This window comes from Triturus cristatus, chromosome 5_1 (assembly GCF_964204655.1).
Source record: "Triturus cristatus chromosome 5_1, aTriCri1.1, whole genome shotgun sequence".
Taxonomy (NCBI): domain Eukaryota; kingdom Metazoa; phylum Chordata; class Amphibia; order Caudata; family Salamandridae; genus Triturus; species Triturus cristatus.
The window spans coordinates 772032454-772059793 of record NC_140587.1 but is presented as its reverse complement, the minus strand read 5'-3'; the positions used below and the strand labels follow the sequence as shown (position 1 = coordinate 772059793).

General features: G+C 44.0%; 1 protein-coding gene across 2 annotated transcripts in view; it reads left to right on the top strand.

Moving 5' to 3' along the window:
- Positions 1-15697: 15697 nt before the first annotated feature.
- RIOK3 (RIO kinase 3) overlaps positions 15698-27340 on the top strand; it is a 63591-nt gene continuing 51948 nt past the window's right edge. For both annotated transcript variants that reach the window (XR_014961578.1, XM_085605760.1), the window contains exons 1-3: positions 15698-15833; positions 16908-17029; positions 20987-21108. Coding sequence is in view for 1 of the 2 variants with exons in the window: in XM_085605760.1 (XP_085461886.1) it covers positions 16967-17029; positions 20987-21108 (185 nt within the window). In the remaining variant the exon portion in view is untranslated. The remainder of the gene's footprint in view (positions 15834-16907; positions 17030-20986; positions 21109-27340) is intronic.

The window sequence follows — 27340 nt, the reverse complement described above, 5'->3', positions numbered from 1 at the left end:
ATACGAGGAACTTATAGACAAGTTAAATGTACCAGGTGTGCCAATTCAACAATGTTTAAAGGGGAGGAGGGATTACAGGCACTTTACTACTGGTTAGCAGGGGTAAAGTGCACAGAGTTCTAAAGCTTGTACAAATACAGGGCCCTGCAAAAGGCAAAATGTAGGGTGAGCAAGCAGAAAAGGTGCACTTCCTACACTGATGATCTGTACAAAGTCTGAGTCCCCTTTGTCTTGCTAATGAAAGTCATTGAGGTGCTGATACTCTCCCTCTTTTCTGTTTGAATCAGGGGAAAACGGTTATATTGTCGGGCCTGCCTAGATGAGTGAAGGACATGTTGCCGCCAAGGCGCTAACGGCAGCGCAAGTATATTTTCACTTATCATGATCATGGATGCGTCTATATTGGTGCGGCTCTTCCGGGGATGAGTGTGTATTCCCGCGAGCCTTGAAGACTCGCGAGACCTGTGGCCATGTTGAGTGAAGAAATATGGCCGCTAATATGCCGCATTGATTCTGCAAAGGACACTTGTCGTTCTTGTTCGTTGACCTGTTTTAGGGCTCTACCGAAACGCCTACCTGTTTCCTGGATCTGGTCCTAGGTTTTGCCACAGAGTATTTTCGCATCATTCTTGGAAACTATGCTGCTGTCTTGTTACCTGAAAAAAGAAAGTCATGGATTGAATTTCAAAAGGCAGTAATGCGCTGTGCTTGCGTGTTTAATACTTCGCTTTTGGGAAGAGCTATAGGTGCATCGTTTTGGTGGGACTTTGACTCAGCACCTTCATAGCGCTATATGAAAGACATGCAAGATAGGCATGGGTCCCTTATGAAGCAGAGGGAGTAGAAGCTGATCCAGAGGGCAGATAGGTACTAACAAAAGGTAGACTAAATGGCCAAAGTATCCTCATTGAAGGCAGGGGTCCGTTATGTAGTAGAGGAAGTAGAAGCCGATCCAGAGGACAGATACGTACTAATGAAGGGCGGACTAAATGGCCAAAGCCTCCTAATTGACTCCATCTATGCCCCCAAAGTGGAGCAGAACTCTTTCCTTTGTAAATTGAATGAGGTCCTAGCCCACTGGAGCGGAATCCCTTGGCTATTAGGCGCGATTTTAATTCAGTATTAGATGTGACGCTAGACCGATCATTTCCACCCCTGACACGCACCACAGGCACATCAAATGTGCAGTCGTTGGTGACATGGCTGACCAACTGGTCCCTGGCTGACATATGGCGTATTCACAACCCAGCCAAAACAACGGAAGAGTGTACCTTCTCAGGGGAAAGTTAGAAGTCACTTTACTACTCCTAAACTGAGAAAAATCCTAACTTTAAGACTTTCGGTATTCACAGAAGGCATTTAGGAGTCCTAACTTTACTACTCCTAAACTGAGAAAATCCTAACTTTAAGACTTTCGGTATTCACAGAAGGCATTTAGGAGTCCTAAAGTTAGGACTCCTAACTTCTACTACTCCTAAACTGAGAAAAATCCTAACTTTCAGACTTTCGGTATTCACAGAAGGCATTTAGGAGTCCTAAAGTTAGGACTCCTAACGTCTGTGAATACCGAAATGAGTAAGTGCCTTCTGTGAATACCAAAATGGTAGTAAGTTTAGGATTTTGTCTTTAGTTAGTTCTGTGAGTCGGGCCCTTTGACCCTAATTCCATCACAGTCTCTCTCTCTCTCTCTCTCTCTCTCTCTCTCTTTCTCTCTCTCTCTCTCTCTCTCTCAGTCAGTCAGTCAGTTTCTCTCTCTCAGTCAGTCTCTCTCTCTCAGTCAGTCAGTCTCTCTCTCTCAGTCAGTCTCTCTCTCAGTCAGTCAATCAGTCTCTCTGTCAGTCTCTCTCAGTCAGTCAGTCTCTCTCTCTCAGTCAGTCTCAGTTAGCCAGTCTTTCTCTCAGTCAGTATCTCTCTCCGTCGGTCAGTCACTCTCTCTCAGTTGGTCAGTCAGTCTCTCTCTCTGTCAGTCTCTCTCTCAGTCAGTCTCTCTTTTTGTCAGTCTTAGTCAGTCAGTCTCTCTCAGTCAGTCAGTCTCTTTCTTTCTGTCAGTCTCTCTTTCTCTCTCAGTCAGTCTGTCTCTCTGTCAGTCTGTCAGTCAGTGTCTCTCTCTCAGTCAGTCAGTCTCTCAGTCAGTCAGCCTCTTAGCCAGTCTCACTCTCTCTTAGTCAGTCTCTCTCTCTCAGTCTCAGTCAGTCAGTCTCTCTCAGTGAGTCAGTCTCTCTCTCTCAGTCAGTCAGTCTCTCTCTCTTTCTGTCAGTCTATCTCTCTCTCTCTCTCTCTCAGTCAGTCTGTCTCTCAGTCAGTCTCTCTGTCAGTCAGTCTCTCTCTCAGTCAGTCTCTCAGTCAGGCTCTTAGTCAGTCAGTCTCTCTCTTTCTCTGTCAGTCAGTCTCTCTCTAACTCAGTCTCTCTCTCTCAGTCAGTCAGTCAGGCTCTCTCTCTCTGCCAGTCAGTCTCTCTCTGTCAGTCAGTCTCTCTCACTCAGTCAGTCAGTCTCACTCTCTTGGTCAGTCAGTCTCTCTCTCTCGCTGTCAGTCAGTCTCTCTCAGTCAGTCAGTCTCTCTCAGTCAGTCAGTCTCTTTCTCTCCCTCAGTCAGTCATCAGTCAGTCGCTCTCTGTCCCTCAGCTCTCTCTCAGTCAGTCAGTCAGTCAGTCAGTCAGTCAGTCTCTCTCTCAGTCAGTCAGTCTCTCTTTCTCTCTCTGTCAGTCTCTCTCTTGGACAGTCAGTCTCTCTCTGTCAGTCTTAGTCAGTCAGTCAGTCAGTCTCTCTCTTTCTGTCAGTCAGTCTCTCAGTCAGTCAGTCTCTCTCTGTCAGTCAGTCTCTCTCTCAGTCAGTCTCTCTCAGTCAGTCTCTATCTCAGTCAGTCTCTCAGTCAGTCAGTATCTCAGTCTCTCAGTCAGTCAGTCAGTCTCTCTCTCCACTCTCTCTTCACTCTCCCTTGCCACTCTCTCTCTCTCCCCACTCTCTCTCTCTCTTCTCTCTCTCTCCACTTTCTCTCTTTCCACTCTCTCTCGCTGATGGGCCATGGGTACATTATCTGTAAGGTCCGCCAAGAAAGGCCGGTCGGGCCGCTGGCAGCCAGCGGGCCGTACTATGAGAACCACTGTGTTAAATTATACCTATTCTCCTGTTGGAGTGTTGGGTAACCCTAGTGTGTTTGCACAGGTGTCTGCATCACTACACTAAAATACATTAGTCACACATTATTGTTCCCCCCCCACTACTGTGAGGAGCGCTCTACTGTGCTGCATTTATCAACCGCAGGTGCCCTTGCACTTAGGGCGCTAACTATGTACGCTCAGACAAATACACATCATAAAACTGAACTCTGGGCGCCGCACAGCCATTAATCACTTCACCTCATAAGATAAGCCTGGCAACCACCACGCGAGCCTTCTGCCACTAGAGCATGGTGGCCATAAACAGTAATAATTGCAGACCCGGCACAGACTTGTTCCAGTGCCCTGTGTGGAAATGGGGAAGGGGGTGGCACCTTGCCTGTTGTTTACTGGGGTGGCGCCTGCACCACTGTAACCATGCAGCGGTGATTGTTCGGAGAGACTGGAGAGACAGAGACACTCAAGCGGAAGGCTGCTACTTTTTTTCCCTACTGCCCCCGCAAAAGTGACTTGTGTGCGCGAAGGAGAGTCACAGCCAGACGGACAGATGTTGCCTAAGGCAAGTAATAGTGTTTTTCTACTGCGGCACATTCTAAGACGGTAAAGTCTTTTCATTGCCTTTGCCCTGCGAGCCTCCTGCAGCTTATCCCCCACTGTTAGCTTTAGTATCCCTGACTGTGCGCAGCAGCACCTACTAGCCCGGGAGGCTGTCTGCAATGTTAGAGACTAGCACATGAAAGTCTTTGCAGTCCAAAGGATCTGGCGCAGCTGAATTGTGGTGAACAGGGCCTGGTGGCTGGTGCACAGTGTGAATCCATTCTCAGTGTGTGGGCAGAAGATGGGCATCCATTGAGCAGTGAATATAGACGTATTATGCATGTTGTTGTTTAGTGGTCGATAAGTGTGTTTGTGTGTCTAAATAGATAAATTCCCTTAATCTCTATCCCTTTAACATTATGTAAGCACAAAGGCTGTCTGCAGCAGCATACCAGTATGACTTTAAGTCTTCACTTCAAATTGGGAGAGTGCTAGAGAGCCCACGGCAAGATGGCCGCAGTGTAGTGCAGCTCTATCGTCCGGGAACCTGAATGTGATAACTATCCTGTAATCTGACACACATCAGCTCTGAAATTGGAGGGCCTGGTGTACGGAAAGGCGTTGAGGGTCCATATACCCTAAAAATGTAGCGAGATGAGATGTGGTGCACGAGATTTGGCCCATGAGGATGAGCTGCATGTGAAGCCTATCGTGGCTAAGATGACGGCTGCGACGAAGAACCATTCAGCTGAGTGTGGTTCCAGCTCTTGTGCCGGTCCTGCAACTGTGACACGCTGCTGCGGGTTCTATTGCTGCCAAAGTTTTGGGCAAGTGCCTCGCCAGGACATGGGTGGCCTGCTGTGTTGGGGAGATAGTGCTGGCTGAACGATGGGCACTGTAGCGGTGAAGAGCTGCTGCAGCCAGCACCACTTGCTGGTTCAACCTGGGGCCGTAAGCCGCCCCACCAAGAACACATGTGCAAGGGTGCTGGTGTGAACCCTGTGCGGGGGGATGTGCCCGCTGTGTGAATCGGGCCAGGGAAACCCACGACGCAGCACGAGATCAGGCAGAGCGCTGCGGCCAACTGAAAGGTGGCGAGGTGACCTGGGGCCTGGTGCATCGGATGACATTTCCCAGCGTGCATCTGTCAGAGACGCGGCCTATGCTGTATTTTGCTGGGACTGCAGTGGTGAAGGATGGCACTCAATTGATGCTGCCTGAGACTACCTGGAGGGCCGCTTACTTTTGTATTCCACCCTACAAGTCTCCTAAATATACAGAGAGCGTCCAGCTGTATGATGTGCTTTTAAGCCCCCCAGTGCCAACCTGTTCTCCTGAACCAATCACAACAGCGTTGTCATTGTTCTGAGCGCCATGAATCGGCGCTCAGATGGGCAATGGGAGGCTTTGCATGTTCATCACCAGGCTGCGTAATGCAGCCTGGTGGGGAAGATGCAAAGTGTGCAGGACTGTTTGGCCGGCCCAAGAGGGCCAGTCAAGCAGTCATGCCCACTTAAGGAGTGCAAAGCACTCCTCTCCCCTGCTGTGCCCAGCCCCGCCCGAGAGCCACTGACTGCAAAGGAAAACTAAAATGATAATAACAGTAGTTATTATCATTTTAGTTTTCCTTTTGTTCAGTGGGGCAATGCTCCTCTGCCATAGCGCAGGACCCACCACTGAGAGTTTACAATCTATAGATGGCAAGATCGATATCCTGAATTTGTGCATGGACCACATGGCAGACAAGCTTGACAAGCAGAGAGCATTTAGACTGCTGAGGACGAACTGCAGTCAGTGTCCATTAAGTGCCAAAACATGGAAAGAGTGCTGGTGGTCATACAGGCCAAAAATGATCTGGAGTTGCCCTCCTATCAGAACAACTTGTGCATCACCGGTGTCCCGAAATCCACCAACACCGGCAAGATGGAACACTTTTTAGGAACCATGCTATGCAAAATATTTGGAACAGAGAACTTGTCAAACATGTTGGTGGTGGAAAGAGCACATAGGTCTCTTATGGCTCTGCCACCTCCGGGGACACCTCCGCGCCCAATTATAGCCAAACTACTCAATTACCGGGACACGGTGCTCCATCTACTGGGAAAAGAAGAACGTACAATATCAGGGTAATGACATTGTTTTCTTCCCCAACTTCACTGCAGCAGTGCAAGTTGCGTGTAAAGAATTTCTCCCCGTCAAAAAGAAACTACAGCAGGTGGAAATACCATACGCCATGCTTTACCTTGATAGATTGTGCACAGCCCACGATGGGAAGCAGAAAATACTGGCCACACCTAAAGCAGCATTTGACTATGTTAAGAAACTCACCTTCGAAGACTCATGAGCAGTCTAGATCAGAATTGGATAAACATTACTATTGACGCAGAAATTTCATGGCATGTGACCACACCTGTCTCCATGGATGTGAATGCAATGGGAGGTTTCCTCCTTGTGACATGGGGATCACAAAGTACGCTAAAGTCATAATTGCTATGGCCTCCCCTGAGGCCCTATGGTTTGCCTGACTTGCTGTTAGGGGACTTTGCACTGCCTGAGTGGCCTGCACAAATACCATTCGGCACGGCAGGTCCTACACCTAATATATAACATGATACTGAACAGCTGATGCACTATGGTTACTCCTGGCCACCTCCGTCCACCTGGAGGCGTTCTTAGCCTCTAGCTGACTCTAAGAGGGTGCAGCCAATATACCTCTATATTGTTACACAGCATAGACTGATATGCTCTTTATTGTTTTTGTTTATTTATATGGGTTTTTTTTCAGGATATGGTATGACTGGGATGCTGAAGTGGGTGGGGGAGGGTTTTTGCTGTTCACTGTTTCTGTTACCACAAATGTGCTATTCCTTGCCGTTCTCATGGAGGATGCCGTGTATTGCCTGGGAAGATGGTAAGCTCGGTAAATGACTGTGCAATGTTGCAATGTCCCTTACCCCTGGTCACATATCATTAATAACATGGAATGTCTGGGTGCTTAACAACCCATGGAAAACACGCCAGGTACTTGCATACTGCCCTCCAGTGTATGGCAAGGAGTTGTTTGGTTAATAAAAGGGCAAGATTAGCAAAGTGCAGTTGCTCCCTCTAGGGAAAATACCCAGGACCGTAACCTCCCAGAAATTCAACATCTCGAGTTCTGTAACCGTGACCATTGTGGTGTGTTTTGCATGGCAATAGCTAGCTATACTAGGGAAGGACCATAGCATATGTTGGAGGCCAGCTTCAGAGACCCAGCATCTGGTGCAGGCAAGGCCAGCCCCAAGGAATATGCGGTTAAGGCAGTATGGCGTGAGATATGCCCTGTGTAACACCATATATTGAATGTTTTTAAAGCATGCATTTCAACCTGGGGAGAGTCAGGAGCTTTGGACCACTCAGCATCATGACGGGGTCTTGCCAGATCCTCCTCCCAGACAATACAAAGGTAAGTCAGGGGAATCCCCGTGTGTTGCCTTGTAAAGCCATGTGAATAGGTGGCGACCTCCCCCATTATATATGAGGTATGTATCATGGCGTGGGTAGGAAGTTCTTCGTCTACTATGCGCCATAGAGACCGAATCGTCGCCAGTACCTGCCCATGTAGCAGAAATTGGCCAGGGGGGATGCCATGATCCTGCCGTAACTGGTTGAATGTAAGATGAGTATCTTGGAAAAGCCCACCCACCGTATCAATAGATCTTTCATGCCACGCTGTCAGCTGATTGGCCTCTAAATGTTCCAGGGGTCCAGGAAGGGCTTGAAGGGGGTGATGGGGGAGTAAGGAAGTAATTGATCAGCCAGCTAGGCAATCCTGGTGAGGCACTTCCTTGCCACCCATACATGGAGGAACCAGGAGCAGTACAATTTCAGGGTAGAGTAGAGTAACTGACTGATGGTTTGCAGGGGAAGAGGCCAGTCTCCCGCACTGGTCTCGTATAAGTTCACTCCTACAAACCACCGGGACACCCATTGGCGCTGCGTCGCAAGATAATAAGCCTCAAAATATGGAGTCCCTAGCAGTGCTTGAAATTGAAAAATAGAAGTGCAGGTACTCTGTACCAGAGTACCTGCTTGTTTCTGAGAAGTGCCAGTACTCTCCAATTAAAAGTATAGCATTTCTCTTGAGAAGGGCCGGTACTCTCACAGTACCGGCCCATTTAAAGCACTGATCCCGCCCTGTCAAGGTACAGGTAGTTGGTGCTTGGGGAGAGCACCCTAGGTTGTTTACCATCCCACAGCAGGTCACCCAACATCTGATCCAATTCAGGACAAAATTGTCGGTGGAGGAATACTGGCACGTTGGCAAAATAATATAAAAGGCGGGTGGGACTATCATCTTAGAGAGAGTGATCTTTACCCGTAAGAGCAAGTGGCAACCGTTGCGAGAATCGGCTTTGGGACTTGAGGGCAGTAAATGCCCATCGAAGATTCCCCTCAAACAGGTCCTGTCGTCAGTTATAAAGCCTGATCCCGAGGTATCGGGCCACTGCAGTTGTCCATGCTAGTGGTTCGCTGTCCAGGGGTATAGACTGGGGTGGCGCATCCCACCAAAATGGGAAGACACATGGCTTTATCCACCACCACCTCAAAACCCCAGAAGATCAATGTGATTGAGGCCACGTCGTTCGGTAGCCGCATACCTAAGGTATAGTAACAGCTCATCAAAATATAATGACAATACGTGAGTAGAGCCGTCCAGAGGAATGTCTGGATGGTGGCACTCCAGTTGGAGACAGTGAGCCAGCGGTTCCATGGCAAAAGCGAACGGGATGGGTGATTGGGGACATCCCTGGCGAGTACCACCATTTATTATACTTATCTCCTTACATTCACATAACTGCTTTGTTCTACTCCAACCTTTCCCATACTGTGGTTCTTGAGCCAATTTTTGGTGAGTCGGAAAAGTGGGACCAATAAAGATGCCTTCAAATTCTGTGTTTAACTTGTCACATTTGCCAGAAGACAGAAGTCAAATGTCAGGCTATGTCTTCTGATAAATTGCTGCAGGATTGGTCTTTCTCTGACTTCTCTGACTACAACGTAAGAGCAGTTTTTAAAGTGAATTATGTGACAATCTTGCAAAAGTACAGGGAATGTGAAAGGAAAGGTTGTGGGGGATGTATTTTTTTTGCAACACTTAACAAAATGTAAATACCTGTAAATTAACTGTATGCATTCAGCAGTTAGGAAAGCAACATTTTTGTAGTTCTCAAGTGTGCTGGAAACAGAGATTTAATAGGATCAAATCAAATTAAAACACTTTAATTGGTGACGCACAAATAATATTCACAGAAACCCTATCCCTGTGTATTATTATTTGTGTTCTATATAGTTTTATCGATAAAATGGTATGTCAGTGCAAATTGTCAATGGAAAATGTGCTGTTTGTGAATGACAATGCACTACCACACGAAGCTTTAGTTACATTCAAAAATCGCCCCTCCTCATGTCCATTAAAGGTACATGGGTCGCGAATGACTGTCGTTCTGAAAAGTGGGTCATGGTTCTAAAATGTTTGGGGTCATTGTTCTACTCACTATAGAGTGTGACTGTGTCACACATAAAACCTTGAATGTCACATATAAACAAGCTAAAACATCGAAATGTCTGTTACAAAGAGAAATCCTCAAACCAAGTTACTTGTCAACAGGTTTATTATAACGATATGTGCACCATCACATTCCAGTCAGCTGTGCAACATACAGACTCTGGTTAGAATCTTGAGGATGACAGTTAGTACAAGGAGCATTCCAAAGAAAGGAGACGGGGGAGGAAGGAGGGAAATGAAAATACCATCATGTGATTACAACACATCTCCCTTAGATGGGAACATAGGACAATGCAGTATAATAAACTATACATAAATAACTCGTACCTTGTGGTTGCTGCTTCAGAATCAGAACGAAACAACTATACATAAGTCAGAAGCTTAGTTTTGCCATCTAGATACAGAAAGGAGAATATAAATGCCAAAACATTGAGACCAAAAGGTACTATAAGTATTGATGACATGGACAGCTAGCACAAAGTATACATCTTAAAACACTTGTATAATACGATATTCATTCCACCCATATCATGGTGGCCATCTTTCAGTGTAAGTGAACTCATAATTGTTATGCCATTTCGGGGCAGACCGTGTTCTTCTCATTCTCTGATAACTGTCCTTGTCATGTTACACCCCATCAATAGGCTCTTTTAAAGGAGGAGTGTCATGAGGTACAACTCTGTCAATACCCTAGGTTTCGCCATTCTCCCTACTTGAATAACCTTTAAAGGGTTAGAAAATCTGGACCCACTTATCCGGAATCCAATCCCCACACTTCGATGAACTGGGTTGCATGTTGGGAAACGTCATATATATTTTTGTACTTATTTTGGTGCGCATGTATTCTCTCAGATACTTTTTTCCTGTTGATTCCCACAGGCTCTTTTCAACCATGAGGATTTTAGTTTATTCCTAGGCTCCTTACCTTTAAGGGACAAAAAAGGGGGAAATGCCATTATGTGATTACGAAGAAAGAACAAAAGCAGACGCCAATGCTGCATGTAACTTACCTAGACTTTGAATAGTGAACTGAGTGAAACAGTGACACTAACAACCACTTGTTCCATTGGATTTAATCTTGAAATTATTTTTCAGTTTACATTTGAATGCATTTTCGATTGACAAAACATATTCATTACAAAAACATAAATACAATTACCACAACAATATCGACATTTGTGCTGAAATATGTACAATTGGACACCACTATAATCAATATAACACTCACCCATGAGAACAACAATCATACTACTCATGCATCCTCACTCAACAACATACAAAATGAAACATTGATGCTCAATAAATAAATCGCTATACGAAGTCCATCAACAAACAAAACTGTGCATAGTTGTGAATCTCTGTACTATATTTTACACAAGATTGGCCAAAGGTGAAAAAGGTCTACGCGTTTCGAATCCCTTTGTAGACAGGGATTCTCATCAGGACCAACACTTGGCTGTAAACAAAGCAAAGAGAAAATGATTTACTAAGCTGACCCACTAGGTTTGCGTATAGCTGCTATGTACAAGGAGTTCTTACCTTAATCTGAGGAGGGGGGAACTCTACCCGAATCCTAAAAAGATTGAAACCGACAACTTGTCACCTCTTCAATTTGAATAACAAACCGGGAACACCACATGTAAGCGCTATATACAACAAAAACTGGCTTTTCTTACTTGTGAGGCTGTTTAGATGTGCAAAAGGGTGTCGAGTTAACATAGGAAACTTCTTTCTGGGGCTTTTATAAGTCCACGAACACTAGGTAAGTACCAAATGTTGCAGGTGCTCTAAACAATCTGTAAACACGGAAGGGCAGCCTGTCAGAATGTGCTTCGATATTACATGGTTTCGCATGGGCTGTTAAGAAGGTGTGTAAGCGCTTACCTCAGAGGACAAGGACCGGAGGAGTAAATCTGCTCACATACTCGTGCATTCTCCAGAACGGGGACAATCTAACTGGGAACGACGCCGGCCGTCGGGAAGTGAATCTCTCCGCAAGTAATAGATCTGAGGAATGCGAGGTGAGGCGTTGGTAAATGAGCGCCATAAAATTAAGCAATGTTGATGAAATCCGTTGCAGGGCAAAAGTTCTTACCTCGGGGAACAACAGTGTCCGTATTTCTTTGCTTCAGTGGTTCGCCTCCATCTTAGTGCGAGCTGTAGGGGATCCAATTGGAGCCACTATTTAGGCATGCGCGGGACTCTCGGCTGAGGGGCTCATGGGAATGGTAGTTTCGCATTAATTTAAAATGTCTATTCTTTGTGTGAAGCCCCGAAAGTGGAGGAAACATGCACAAGACTTTGAAGAACAGTGCAAGGGAACGGATCTAGATGGAGTGGAAAACTTGGAGGACCCAAATCATTAATTTTAGTACTAGGCGTGCGCTCGCTGCTGGACTACAAAAAACATGGGAATTGTAGTTTGTGCCGGAAATGTACGGGATGGCGAGATAACTTTATCAATCACTGTATAGACAAGATCATAGATTGTAGATCTCAGAAAGTTCATTTAGTCCGTCTACCGATGTATTAAATTTGATGATAAGCATAGCTTCTCTTTGGAGTAGTTTAGTGTCCAGGTCGCCACCCCTCTGGTCTTGTTCCATTCTGGAAATCACTGACCATTTAAAATCCTTTTCTGTATGTTTTTTCAGCAGCCAATGGTTCACCAATGGGGCATTTTGTACATTTTTTCGAATCCGTGATTTATGTTGCTGAATTCGATATCTTACCTCCTGGTTGGTCTTGCCAATATAGAGTTTGTTGCACGGACAGCAAATGCCATATACTACAAACTTTGACTTGCAATTTGAAAAGGTCTCATGTTTCCAGTGAGTGCCATTGTGGGAAAACAAATTTCCTTCCATGGTGGAATCACAGCATACACATGTGCCACATCTATGGTGTCCCTGTATAGGCGGTAAGCTCAACAAATTTCTTATATCAGCGCCTTTTGTTTTGGGTAGTGCTGCTCGCACTATCTGGTTTGCGATGTTTTTATCTTTCCTGAATGCAAACAGGGGGATCTCGTTTAGTGTTTTGTCCAGGTTCCTAATCAGATGCCAATTTTGTTTAATGATCTTCTTAAGCCAATTAGATATTGGACTGAATGTAGAGACACAAACAATTCTCTCCGTTTTTGATTTTTCACGTCTTTCCAGTAAGGTTTCTCGTGGTGTCCACCACGCTCGTTTGATGGCTCTTTTCAAAAGTTTCTTTGGGTATCCTCTAGCTAATAGATTCGCCTTAAGTTGCCCCGCATGGAGAAAATATTCATCCCTACATGCACAGTTTCTGCGTATTCGCAGAAACTGCCCGTAGGGCAAATTTTCTCTTAGGCTGCGTGGGTGGTTGCTTGAGTAGTGCAGCGCTCGGTTTCGGTCAGTTTCCTTTTTAAATAGGGTGGTCATTAGGCGTCCATCTGTGGGGTAAACCTCAACGTCCAAAAATGGCATTTTAGATTTGGAATAATTCATACTGAATTTTATGTCAGATGTTCTATTGTTGAGCCAATTGTGGAAGGATTGTAACTTTTCCTCATCACCAGTCCAAATCATATGATTTGGACTGGTGATGAGGAAAAGTTGCCCTACGGGCAGTTTCTGCGAATACGCAGAAACTGTGCATGTAGGGATGAATATTTTCTCCATGCGGAGCAACTTAAGGCGAATCTATTAGCTAGAGGATACCCAAAGAAACTTTTGAAAAGAGCCATCAAACGAGCGTGGTGGACACCACGAGAAACCTTACTGGAAAGACGTGAAAAATCAAAAACGGAGAGAATTGTTTGTTTCTCTACATTCAGTCCAATATCTAATTGGCTTAAGAAGATCATTAAACAAAATTGGCATCTGATTAGGAACCTGGACAAAACACTAAACGAGATCCCCCTGTTTGCATTCAGGAAAGATAAAAACATCGCAAACCAGATAGTGCGAGCAGCACTACCCAAAACAAAAGGCGCTGATATAAGAAATTTGTTGAGCTTACCGCCTATACAGGGACACCATAGATGTGGCACATGTGTATGCTGTGATTCCACCATGGAAGGAAATTTGTTTTCCCACAATGGCACTCACTGGAAACATGAGACTTTTTCAAATTGCAAGTCAAAGTTTGTAGTATATGGCATTTGCTGTCCGTGCAACAAACTCTATATTGGCAGGAGGTAAGATATCGAATTCAGCAACATAAATCACGGATTCGAAAAAACTGTACAAAATGCCCCATTGGTGAACCATTGGCTGCTGAAAAAACATACAGAAAAGGATTTTAAATGGTCAGTGATTTCCAGAGTGGAACAAGACCAGAGGGGTGGCGACCTGGACACTAAACTACTCCAAAGAGAAGCTATGCTTATCATCAAATTTAATACGTCGGTAGACGGACTAAATGAACTTTCTGAGATCTACAATCTATGATCTTGTCTATACAGTGATTGATAAAGTTATCTCGCCATCCCGTACATTTCCGGCACAAACTACAATTCCCATGTTTTTTGTAGTCCAGCAGCGAGCGCACGCCTAGTACTAAAATTAACGATTTGGGTCCTCCAAGTTTGCCACTCCATCTAGATCCGTTCCCTTGCACTGTTCTTCAAAGTCTTGTGCATGTTTCCTCCACTTTCGGGGCTTAACACAAAGAATAGACATTTTAAATTCATGCGAAACTACCATTCCCATGAGCCCCTCAGCCGAGAGTCCCGCGCATGCCTAAATAGTGGCTCCAATTGGATCCCCTACAGCTCGCACTAAGAAGGAGGCGAACCACTGAAGCAAAGAAATACGGACACTGTTGTTCCCCGAGGTAAGAACTTTTGCCCTGCAACGGATTTCATCAACATTGCTTAATTTTATGGCGCTCATTTACCGACGCCTCACCTCGCATTCCTCAGATCTATTACTTGCGGAGAGATTCACTTCCCGACGGCCGGCGTCGTTCCCAGTTAGATTGTCCCCGTTCTGGAGAACGCACGAGTATGTGAGCAGATTTACTCCTCCGGTCCTTGTCCTCGGAGGTAAGCGCTTACACACCTTCTTAACAGCCCATGCGAAACCATGTAATATCGAAGCACATTCTGACAGGCTGCCCTTCCGTGTTTACAGATTGTTTAGAGCACCTGCAACATTTGGTACTTACCTAGTGTTCGTGGACTTATAAAAGCCCCAGAAAGAAGTTTCCTATGTTGACTCGACACCCTTTTGCACATCTAATCAGCCTCACAAGTAAGAAAAGCCAGTTTTTGTTGTATATAGCGCTTACATGTGGTGTTCCCGGTTTGTTATTCAAATTGAAGAGGTGACAAGTTGTCGGTTTCACTCTTTTTAGGATTCGGGTAGAGTTCCCCCCTCCTCAGATTTAGGTAAGAACTCCTTGTACATAGCAGCTATACGCAAACCTAGTGGGTCAGCTTAGTAAATCATTTTCTCTTTGCTTTGTTTACAGCCAAGTGTTGGTCCTGATGAGAATCCCTGTCTACAAAGGGATTCGAAACGCGTAGACCTTTTTCACCTTTGGCCAATCTTGTGTAAAATATAGTACAGAGATTCACAACTATGCACAGTTTTGTTTGTTGATGGCCTTCGTATAGCGATTTATTTATTGAGCATCAATGTTTCATTTTGTATGTTGTTGAGTGAGGATGCATGAGTAGTATGATTGTTGTTCTCATGGGTGAGTGTTATATTGATTATAGTGGTGTCCAATTGTACAAATTTCAGCACAAATGTCGATATTGTTGTGGTAATTGTATTTATGTTTTTGTAATGAATATGTTTTGTCAATCGAAAATGCATTCAAATGTAAACTGAAAAATAATTTCAAGATTAAATCCAATGGAACAAGTGGTTGTTAGTGTCACTCTTTCACTCAGTTCACTATTCAAAGTCTAGGTAAGTTACCTGCAGCATTGGCGTCTGCTTTTGTTCTTTCATTATAATTGGTTTGGCCTTGCTGCCATTCGAGCCAGAACCCTTTACAGGTTTTCTAATTATGTGATTACGTCACACATAAGCAAGCTGAAAACTTAGCAGGTACGCCTAGTTAACACAAAACATAATGGCTGAAATGCTCTGTAAGCACAGTATACATATTATCTTGGGCCTTGGCTAACATCAGATTTAATAGTTGAAAAGCCCCTATGGTAAATATTATAAAGAATTTTAGTAAACTTCAAAAGGTCTTGGCTAACGCCCGATCTAAACAAATATAACCTGGAATGACTCATACTGAAATTATCTAACCACATTGGCTGCGCCTCGTGACTGCCTCTAACAGAAGCTCAGCTATTGGCAGGCCACGGTGCTGCGTCTGTGACGTCCAGACTGACAGTCACCCTTTGGACCGTATACAAAGCACAGTGACAAAGCCCTGGCAACAGGCGCCGCGCCCTGTCTAGCGAGAGTGCGTGCAAAGGAAGTGCGTCATCACGCGTCCCAGAATGCCCGTTCCGCCCCCACTGTCTTAATATTTCACTGGAGCTGTCAGGATCTGTTACGGCCATTTCCATCTGGCTCTCGAATAGCACTCTGCTCGAATTACCATCTCGCACCGGCCATACCATCAAGCTCAGATCACACCACCGAGCCCGACCTCAGCCAGCGCTGCCAATACTGGATCCCACCACACCAGGTAGAGTGCCCTCAAAGAAATGGTCGCCAGTCATACTTCACTGTGTTCACGGGAGGCCAGTGGTGTGCCCGGGCATGCCCGGCAGGGGTGCGGCCTTTAACCGGCTCATGATCACGTACAAACTCCTGGTCAGGACCCAGTGTTACATGCCTGGTCAGGACCCAGTGTTACATGCCTGTTAAAAAGAGTAACTTGTTATTTTTGTGCTGACGATGAAAGAAGAATAATGTAGTGTTCTATTGCTGATAATCTAATCCTTCGTCGTGTTCATTATGACGGGGGAATCCCACTCCGTTTTCTTGATGGAAACGACGACTAAATAAAGTATCTTTCGATCCAGATGAAGGTGACACATTAGTGTCTTCGTTGTGTTGGTTGTTACATACTATGATGCCTTATGGTACATATTTGTTTTCTCTGGTGTTGATAATTAAACTGTCTCTCAACACTTTCGTGGTCGAGCACCATTTGATATTACTATCTCTGCTTTTGAAACTTAACGTACTTTCCAACCATAGCAAATACCTATTTTACAGTCCGTTTGATACCAGGTTGCTTGCTGGTTGTAAGCGCTGGAATAGTAGGTGCTCAATTCAGTTGTATTGGTTTAACGACCCCAGAAGGATATAAAGCTGAGTTGGCCTTGTTAGACCTCGATGTCAACAACGAGCGTTATATCACTGATCTTGTTGGCTTGGGCAATCGTTCCCCCCGATGGTAAATGATAGAAAGTACCGGCTAATGCGATTAAAATATGGCCCTCCTGCTGTTGGTGTACACATAATACACCCTCCTTTGTGGACAATGACAGACTGAAATAAACCGAGTGAATGATTGATCGGATATCTCTCCCTTTTTAGGTCTTGCTAGATTATTCTTACTTTATTCGAACCCATTTTTTTTGTCTTCATTATGTTTTTAACACCCCACGTTTGAATTTGTTTATAATTCCTTGTATGAGAATACCTTTCCACTAATATTTCAAAAGTAGATTGTAATTTCCGTGCTAGGTACTTTCTGATGTTGGCAGTTTGGGAATATATATGCCACAATGATCCTGTGTTAATCTTTCAGATCCTCTTTCAGTTCTGTCATTTTCCGCCTGTCAGTCCCTGCCAAGTCTGAATGTCAATATGGACCCAGTGCAAGTCGCGATACCAGAAACACAGCCAGGCCCAGCCTGGCCTCAGCAAAAGGTGAGCAGCATTCCGCCAAATCTGACAGCCTAATCCCTTCTACCAACTGAATTATATCACTATATTTTCTCAATGCAATATCAATAAAAGCAAGGTTTAAGACGTAAAGGAATACTATTGTGTGTGTGTGTGTGTGTGTGTGGAGTAAAACCCAATTCCTTCCCGTTTCTTAAAACTGGCAATGGGATGTATGAAGGTGACTCATGTGTAGTGATGTCATCACCAGTCTTGGGGAAGTCCAGAGTCTATTATGCCATTCTACATTTGTTGTGCACATGCCTATAAATCTACTCGGTTACTCAGCAACCAGTAGAGAACTGTAAATCATCTGCCAGAAACACGCTTGGGGATTTCAACAAAGGTCACGTTGGAAAGATGAAAGTAGAAGCCACGCAGAAATAAGACCTGAGAGCAATGCCGTATTATCCTCATTATTACAATAATAATAAATACGTTCTTAAGACTTAGTTCGGCGCGGTGAAGGATGTATTGTGAGATTTGTTATGAGAGGTGCACATACTTCCCTGATCTTATGTTTCCATCCTATAAACACTTAAACTCTCCTCATTATATCATTGCATTTTACACAGACCTGTTTAGTTTTCATCTTGTAAGAAATATTTTTAGTATGGCTACCAGTGCTTAGTTTGTAAACAAAAAAAGTGCCAGGGCTGTCGCCAGGGGGACTCCTCAGTTTGCACCATCCATTGCCCCTGCCAGCGCTGCCAGTGACAGTACCTACACAACTGCTAACCAACACACTGTTACAAGTGTGACAATTCAGAATATTCCAGGCATCCAAAACTTTAAAAAGGGCCAGGGTGGCAGATATTAGTAGTTTTAATGGATACTGAATTAATAAACAATTGCTGTTCTACTCATTTCTAAATTATACAAACCGCTCCACCACGTGGCAGCTGTCATAAGTGCTGTTGACAATTATGTGCGAGTGCCGAGCCACGTCCGTGCAATTGTCCGGGACAGCAGGCAGATTGGTAGGGTTGGCACCTAGTCAGTCGCTGCCCCTAAGTTTTCACATTGTGAGCTTTTCTTTGTCCTTCATCCTTTGGCAGACAAATAAAAGTTCTGGGGCTAAGGGGGCCACCTAAATACTTCACTTAGGGGCATGAAGGGTAGTAGCCAATGGGCTACTTACCCCTGGGGTCACTAAACCCCCCCCCCCCCCCCACCCCCCAGATGACCACTTCCTTTGGGGGAGTGGTCATCACCCTCTCCCAGAGTTACTAATTTTACCACACAAGATAGTGGAATTCTTTGTTCACTTCAGGTAGCCCACCCTAGGGGTGTGACTAACCTGTGAGTGTAACACGCCTCAGGACTATCTAATTTCCCTCCTGTCCTGATGCCAGCTGGGCCTCAGGGAAGGGGGGGTGGTGGCATCCTCCAGGTCAGGGGGAAGCCAGGCACACATCATATGTGGTGTGCTTTTTAGGTCTTGCCTGACCCAGCGCATGCGCTGGTCTGGCGAGACTTATTGAGAAGGCTCAAAAGTGCTACCAGGCCAGCCTAGAGCTACAGTGCATGTGCGCGGGCACGCGCGCCACGCTTTACTGCGATTACTTTCACTTTCGCAGCCGCAGGGCCGCTTTGATGTTTGATCGTGATCCCGATCACTTTCACTTTCGGGGCCGCATGCCCGCTTTGCATAGCCAATAGGTCTCGCTTTTGGGACCTTATAAGTATTTAGTTATGCAACTGTTGCATAGCTAAACACTTATAAGGTCCCGAATGCGAGACCTATTGGCTATGCCAATGCTTGTTGAAGTTTCCTGCCTTGACATGCTAAATTACTAGCATTCCTGCTAGAGGAGGTGTAAATGCCTTCTTCCAAAGCAGGCTTGGTTTCCGACACCTGAGAGCTGGCCTCTCACCTCCTAGGGGGTCAGAAACTTGTCTCTGTTGGCAGGCACAGGACCAGTCAGTCGGCACACTAGAGGACTAGTAGGTTTCAGAAGGTACACCGAAGGTGCCCTGTGAGTGCAGTTATTAATAAATCCAACGCTGGAATCAGTGTGGGTTTATTAATACAATGTGTTTGATACCAAACATCATAGGTTTCAGTGAAGCCATTATGTAGCTGGGAACCTCGTTGTGACCATTGCCCAGTACAAACCTTTAGATGGCTTTCCTGCTCACTTGTAAGCAATGGAACTAGACATTACAGGGACACATCTGCTCATGCAGAAATGTCCTCAGATGTGCTATATAATGCACCCCGTCTCAGGGCTCCAAGGCATGATGTAGGGGTGACTTGATGTAGCCCATGCAGGGTCTTTGGCATGGCACTTGGAATGTGCCGTGTCATGTTTTCAAACATGGTTTGCACCATGTCATGCAGCCTGCAATGGCAGTCTGTGTGGAATTTGTGTGTGGGTCCTTTACGGTGCCATAAGCGATGCTGAAGCCCTTAGGGACCCTCTTTAGTACCCATGCCCTAGGAACCAGGGGTACAATTTACTAGGGCCATATAGGGGTACTAAAGTCCATGCCAATTGGATTACAATTAGACATCACCTTGTTTTAAGACCAGAGCGCTGGCACTGAGGTCTGGTTAGCAGGCTTCAGTGCACTGTCAGAATTGAAAACCAGCATCCGGTAGCTAAAAAGGGGGCAAAATGCGCAGGAGAGGGTACTGCTACAAAAAAAACAGTTTCCTACACTTGCTCTACTTCAAAACTATGTAGACCAGAACCACATTTTACATGAATATCAGTTGGGCTCTCAAGAAGCACCAAAACTACTATTGCATAGTTTACACATAACGTCCGAAAGAAACCCTTAAAAAATGCAATGACTACAGAATCCGATGCCAGGTTATGTAAAAAGAGGACTTGTGTAAAGCCCTCGGTGAAATCTCCTTACAGTCTTGGTTGACTTGAAGAGAGAATGAAATTCAACTTTTCGCGTATGACACACAAAGCTTATTGACAAATAAGTTTGACCTATGCAAAAACTGCCCCAGCTGCATCCCAGTCAGAAATCTCTGGTCAGCTACGTCACTTTGGATCACTCAGCAGTCCTCAGAAGACTAAAGCATGGAGACAGATCACTGGGAGTGCAGGGCCCAACCTGTGGAACACTCTGAACCAAAACATGAGGACAGAACCCAACCCCAGGATAACAGAAGTGTTCAGAAGGACATTTGACTAGATTCAAAATTGTTGGCGGTGAGTGATCAATACCTTTCCAGCGTACGCCTAATAATTGTGGAACTCTTGCTGCGCTGCATTTATGGACTTAACTTTAAACTTAAAAGAGCTCGTAAGTAACCACAAGCCACCGTGCAGCTCTGTACAAAACAAATAAATGTATACCAGTATTCAAAATCCTAATTTTTTTTTTTTTTCTTCTTAAATGAGATTCCACCCTTCTTGAACAAAATCCACCTACTTGTTGGAATTGTTTCTGTAAGTTCGCTGGGGGGCGGTGAGACCTGGTGAAGAATGGGTTTTTGAAGAGTGAGATGAGAATTACAACTTTATAGGTGTTCACAAAGGTTTGTGTTTTTTTTATTTTCATGAAAAAGTAAACCCCACCAAATTGAATAATATTGGGGAAGAGGTTTCTTGGTACGGAAATGGGTATTACAGATAAGTGTAAAATGCACAGTAAACTCCTTCTTAAAACCAGATTGGGTTAGGAGTCTAGGGTGTTTGCCTGGGAATCTACCAATGTAGACTATTTTCTGAGTATAGCACTGGAATTCTGTGAACTGAAGAAAAAAAACCTAGATCTACTCCTTTTTTTGTGTGAATGAGACCAAACATTATTATTGGCTTACACTGTTTCTATGATATGTCTTGTTAGCTCGTGTTTTGTTTTCAATATTGTTCTATAAACATTAAAATGTTAGCGTTGGACTCGATGTATTCTAGATCTGCCTCTGTGATGTTTATCACTACTCTACTAAACCATATTCAAATGTTTCGCTTGCAGTGCCCATGGGGTGCACCTTTAAATATAGAAATGCCCTGCTCACTGAATGAAGTTATGAGTGAGGAACTTGCAAAGGAACTACAGTTGGAAGAAGAAAGTGATACCTTTCCTGAAACAGAGCTGTAAGTTTGTGTGTAAAATTGAACTTTATCTATGTTGCTTGTTCCAATTGCTCTGAATTTTTGTAGTATTGGGTTAGGTCTGTATGATGTATTACCTACTTGTACTGTGTCTTTAAACAAACACTCATTAACTAGCAGTTAGCATATAGTGTAAATACAAAATAGGCTCAAGTGTTGTAAGCGAAATTCATATTCTTCCTGTCTGTAATAATTTGGTAAAAATTATGTAATTAAATTCTGCTCTACCCACATGGCCTCACCTGTAAGTTTTGATAACTAATTAATCAATAATATACAAAAGCGGATAATAAGTTTTGTGAAGCTATGTTCCCCAATGTACAGATTAATGATGTGTATTTTCTGTAGCCTTTTCCACTGCTGTTTTACAGTGCCACAATTCTATTCAGATTGTGTTTTAGTATTAAAGCAGAGTTAACTGGCCTGGTATTCACTGTTATCTACAAGTCACACATAAACAAGCACTCAACCTGCTGAGTGATGAACACTAGTAAACTAAAAAACTTTCTAAACTCAGTTACTAATTTAATCAAATTGAGTTCTGTAAAAGTATAACTTGATTTACCAGTCCACAGCAAACTTTGCTAATTTAGATAATGATTCTGAAGCCAATTATCATAGCTTACTCACCCTGGCTATGTATGCATAGGTCAATGATGCAAATGGGATTTCTAGTGATATTAACACACTTGTTCTGACAGGCCTTTTGTTGAGGTTTCGAATCTTCTATAGTATCCCAATTTATGCAAACTCAAGTTTTAATGTAGATTTTTTTGCATATTTAAATCTCTTTATTCATCAAACAAAGTAGAGCACAGCCCCCTCAGACCCAGGGGACAGGTTTATAAGACCACACAACTAAGTACTCCCCTTCGTGAAAAGTATAGCCTAGCGTTTCCCTGATGGGGAGTGAGGCACCAAGCAGTACCCCCCCCCCCCCTGTTGTCTGGCGTCAACATAGAACCATTGGCGGCCATGATCCGTTTCCACCCAGGCATCCTGGGGGTTTAAAGTCTCAAAGGTGATTCTATCCTATCAAAAAAGTGTAAAAAAAGTGATACTAAATAGTTAGTTAATTACTTGATTTTATATATTTTTTGTTTTACATTAATTAGTACAGTGAGATAGAAGTGATCCGTGGAGTGCCACGGAAAGCACTAAGTGTTTTTAAAATACCCCTCACACACTATGAGTCCCATAGTGTCATGCTTCATCATGGGGGTCTTCCCGTCCCTCTACGGGGCGGGGCGTGCTACTACCAACGACTGCGCGGGAGCACTGTTGTTGTGATAGTAAGGCTTATGTGTAGTGCAAGGGATGTGAGTGATTAGGGATACGTGAAAATAAAAGTAAAATTAAAAAGACCCTGGCTAGTAGAAAAAACAATTTTATTCTGTTCTCTAGCTGGGACCATTAAAAATGGGGAAAAGGAGTAGGAAATCTCAATTTTGTGGTTACCTACTGGGTCGACATGTTTCGTGAGCAGTCCCCACTGCTATACTCATCAGGACCAGAAAATAATAATCCCTTAAGCACTAGAGAAAATTTCTAGAGTCATATGCCTATTCGTCTCTGTTGGCAGACTTAAATGAAAGCTGCATCATAGGGTGCACTGACCCTAATTGAAAAATAGGACCAAATTGGTATCTGAAAAAAAGAAAAGAGGATGAAGATAACACCAGAAATACATGGCTGTTTTGTCATTTGTCGGGTATGAGCACATCACCGTACTTATAATATATCTTGCTGCAATTGATCTGTGATATATTTTTCTCGATATATATATTTTTCATTCTATATCAATGCGGGTATGGTAAATTGTACACAGCACCCGTTTTTTAGGAAGGCTGGAAAAGAAAGTTGGACATAGAAAACAGACTATACGAAACGTTACTACACAAAGGCACACAATAGTATATACATATACGAAATACGAAAATTAGACATAATGGTACACAATCATACATACAAAAAGACGTAGTGTACATACTTTGGTTAGTTGTACTGTTCAGGCTTCATGAGCACGCACTGGAGGGGAGGACGCCTGGTAATAGTCACTACAGAATAGTAAGTATCGTAATAGTTAGTGAAGCGGTAGCTGTTGGTGATAAGCGAGCTTACCAAACTCCTGACCTGTTTTTAAGGACCTGGCCCGGTCACAACTTACAGTTTTCAGGATCATGCCTCGCTTCCGTCTGCCTCCGTGCCGCTCCGTCGATGTAAACACTGAGGTGTACAGCAGTGTTTTTATTGGCCGGGAGCACGTAGGAAGCGAGCGCGCTGCTAGAGCGTGAAAGGCTAAAAAATGGCCGCCCAGCATGGACTTATTGAGACACCAATCCCTCACTTCCTGGTTGTTATGGTAACGTCTGGATTTAAGGAAGCAAGCGCGCTATTGGCGCGTGACAAGCTAAAGATGCCCCACATGGATTCTTTGTCAAATAACACTCCCTCACTTCCTTGTTGCGGCATTAGAATTGCGATTTTCTGCAGAACACCAGATAAAATCATCGATCGATCGCGTTGTTCATTGGTCGTTAGTTTCAAGAAACATTTATTCATGGTCTGACTTCATCTAATGACTCCCCGTCGTTTATATGGAAATTGAAGCACGAAAGACACAAAAGAACACACTGTTCCGTGGCGCGTGCTCCTAGAACGGAATCAGATTGGTCATTTCATTCATTATTACTCATTGGAGGCGCTGCGTGCTGAACAGATGAAATGACAGAACCATCTACTACAGTGTATATAACAAAATGTGAGGCGCTCCTCAAGGTATGTCAAAGGTTTCACAGTCTGCCCGAAGGTGAGTTAGATAGATAGAATGCAGCGGGCGTTTGAGGAGTAAAGTAATTATAGCTGACTCCAAGGAATATCATCGTTCAGACCTTTGATATTGGTCTTAATGCGATGGACCCATCTTTGTTCTTTTTCGAACAGGTGTTTGTCATTAGGTACATGTTCTATGACTGTCCATGATATTTCTTCTGGTGAGTGTGCGAAGTCAATGAAATGTGCTGCCATTTTCGTTGCTCCTTTTTTGCACTTGATGTTGCTTTTGTGCTCGCCGATTCTCACTTTTACGCATCTCGTGGTCATTCCTATATATTCCAATTGGCAGGGGCATCTGATCAAGTACACAACGTTCTGGCTGTTGCAGGTGGTGAATCTTCTCTGTTCCCATTCTGTGCCATCAGAAAAAGTGATACTTGTAGTTTTTTTGGTAAGACTGCAGACTTTGCATCTTCCACAAGGATGGTGTCCCTGGATTTTGGCCATGGCGGTTGATAAACCTGTGGGATCCTTGTTGCTGGGTCTAGTATGGACCAACATATCACGTATGCTTTTGCCTCTTCTGTGTGCGAAGATGGGTTTTGGGAGGTTGAGTCCACCACTGTTCAAAATGCGCCAATGTTTATTTACGATTTTCGTAATTCTATTGGAGTTGGTGTTATAAGTGGTAATGCAAAAAGGACGTTCTTCCTTTACTTTTGGTGTGGTTGGTTCAAGAAGGCTTTCTCTGCAATTGTTGCGTGCTCTTTTGTATGCTTTCTCAATAATACGTTTGGGATATTGTCTTTTTGCTAATTTCAGTTTTAGTTGTTCTGATTGGTTTTTGAAATCTGCAACCTCGGTGCAGTTGCGTCGTAGGCGCAAAAATTGACCATAGGGAAGGTTATCCCGTAAGTGTTTTGGGTGGAAACTTTGATACAATAAAAGGCAATTTTTCGCTGTGGTTTTAAAGTGAGTGGTAGTCACAAGTCTGCCATCTTTAGGTGATATGTTTAGGTCAAGAAAGGTCAGCTCCTTATTGGATATTGTGCTGGTGAACCTCAGAAACTCATCTTGATAGTTTAGCCAGGTCATAAAGTGATTGGCAGTGGTTTCATCGCCATTCCATATGATCAAAATGTCATCAATGTATCTTTTCCAGATACCAATGTGGCCCTGGAAAGGATTATTTGGATGTAATATCCTCGTAGTCTCTAGATGGTGCACGTAGAGACCAGCTACACTAGGAGCGAAGGTGCTCCCCATGCTGGTCCCGTGCTTCTGAAGGTAAATGGTATCTTCGTATTTAAAGAAATTTTCCTTCAATGCTAAGCTGCAGCATTCCATGATGACGTTTCTGGGGGTTTGGTACACCCAGTCAATACTGAATAGAACCTCCTCAATTATGTTGAGAGTCTCTGTGTGTGGTAAGCTGGTATAAAGACTCTCAACATCACAGCTAATGAGCAGTTGGTGTCTAGGATCGAAAGGAAGGTCTTCTAGTAGTACGAGGACATCTTTGGTGTCTCGCAAGTACGTGGATGTTTTTTGAACCATGGGTTTTAAAAAGGCGTCTGCAAATTTAGAAATTGGTTCTAAAATTGAGCCTATGCCAGACACAATAGGACGACCTGGAGGATCTTTTAGTTTTTTATGTATCTTCGGGAGTGTGTATAGATACGGTGTTCTCGGTGATTCTTGGATAAGAAAGTCTCCTTCTTTCTTAGTTATCCATCCATGTGTGAGGGCCTCTTCCACCATGCTCATAATCTTGATCATTACCCTTTCAGTTGGGTCATTCTCCAGAATTTCGTAGTTTCTAGGGTCTTGGAGTAGACGCTTACATTCCTTGTCATACTGTTCTTTTGATTGTATGACTATGGCCCCTCCTTTATCGGCTGGTTTTATTACCAAGTTTTGATTGCTATTCAGTTCTTGTATTGCTTGTTTTTCGCTTCTCGTTAGATTTTGAAAGACATGGTTGGTAGTAGGGTGGAGATTCTCCAGATCCTTCATCACAGCCTTCTCAAAGGTAAGTAGCTCTATGGGGAGGGTGATGTCAGGTGGAATGAAGGTGGATTTTGGTTTCAGACCGGAGTCTCCCTCTTGTGTTTCCACAGGTTCTTTGTCTGTAAAAAAGACTTGTAGCTTCAGTCTCCTCATGAAGTCTTGAATTTCTTTGCATAACAGGAACCTATCCATGTTTGCTGTAGGTACAAAACCTAGTCCTTTCTCCAGGACTGAAACCTGTGCAGTGGACAGTGGTTCATCAGTTAGGTTGACTACTAGACTCATTTCTTGCTGGTCGATGCCTTCGTCATGCTCCTGGTCGATATTCTCTCCTGTTCTTCTTCTCTCGGTGTCCAATGGACGTTGGTGCCCCTTCGATTCCTTCCCCTGTTTCTTCCTTGGCGCGTCCCTAAAAAAGGAGTTTGGTCAAAATATGAGTATTCTTGGGGTGGGTACTGCCATGGTGGATATGCTCCTTGAGGGTGTGGGAATGGGGGTGGACCATAGAATTGTGGAGGATACATAGGGGGTCCCTGAAAATTGCCCCATCCTCTCGGTCTTTGTTGACTTGGGCGTCTGTAGTTGTTCCTCATGTTGGAATATCTTGGACTTTTCCCATAGTTGGATCCTGAGCTGTTTGAACCAGTGTCAGATGAATCATCGTCTGTTGTCGCTTCTTGTTGTGGTTTGTAATCCTCTCTGATATAAGGATATACCCTCTCATGGCTGAATTTGCTAGTATCCTTTTTAAGTTTATTGTATTTACTCTGTTTAAGAGTAGCTTCAAAGTCATTCAGTGTCTTGTTAAGTTCCTCTAGATGTTTCTTCAAACTACTGGTCGTCTCATAACTTTTCAGTCGTATTTCGATGGTTTGGATTTCAGTTTTTAATTCAGATGCCAATCTACTTGCTGTTTTTATGATTAGAACTATCCAATCCCTCGTGCAATGCCACGATATCTGTGACCAATCTTTTTTGAACCTCATATCGTGTAAAAATATATATGGTTCGTTGCGAACGATCAAACCCTGTGGTGCAGCGTTCGCTTTCAGGTATTCTGACATAAGTAACCCATGAAGGGCTGTTCTTATTTGGGTACGTCTTAGTTCCTCTAACTCATCCCAGTCGTTATTTCCAATTGAGGATTCTGTAGTGTTAAGTCCTTCAAAAGTGCCCAGTGACGACAGGATGTTCTCTATTTCTTCGTCAGTGAACGTTAGGCCTGTGTTTTCTGCCATCGTGTGTATAGTGATAACCGAATGATGTTGCAAAAGTATCGTCCAAAAACTACTCCAACTAACAGATAGAACTCAGAAAAGTGACTGAGAACAAAAGGAGACCAAATAATGGTCAGATATAGGGAAAATAAACTCCCACAGCTGCACGCTGTCTAGATGCAAAGAGGTAATCAAAGAGAGGGAGGGAAGAG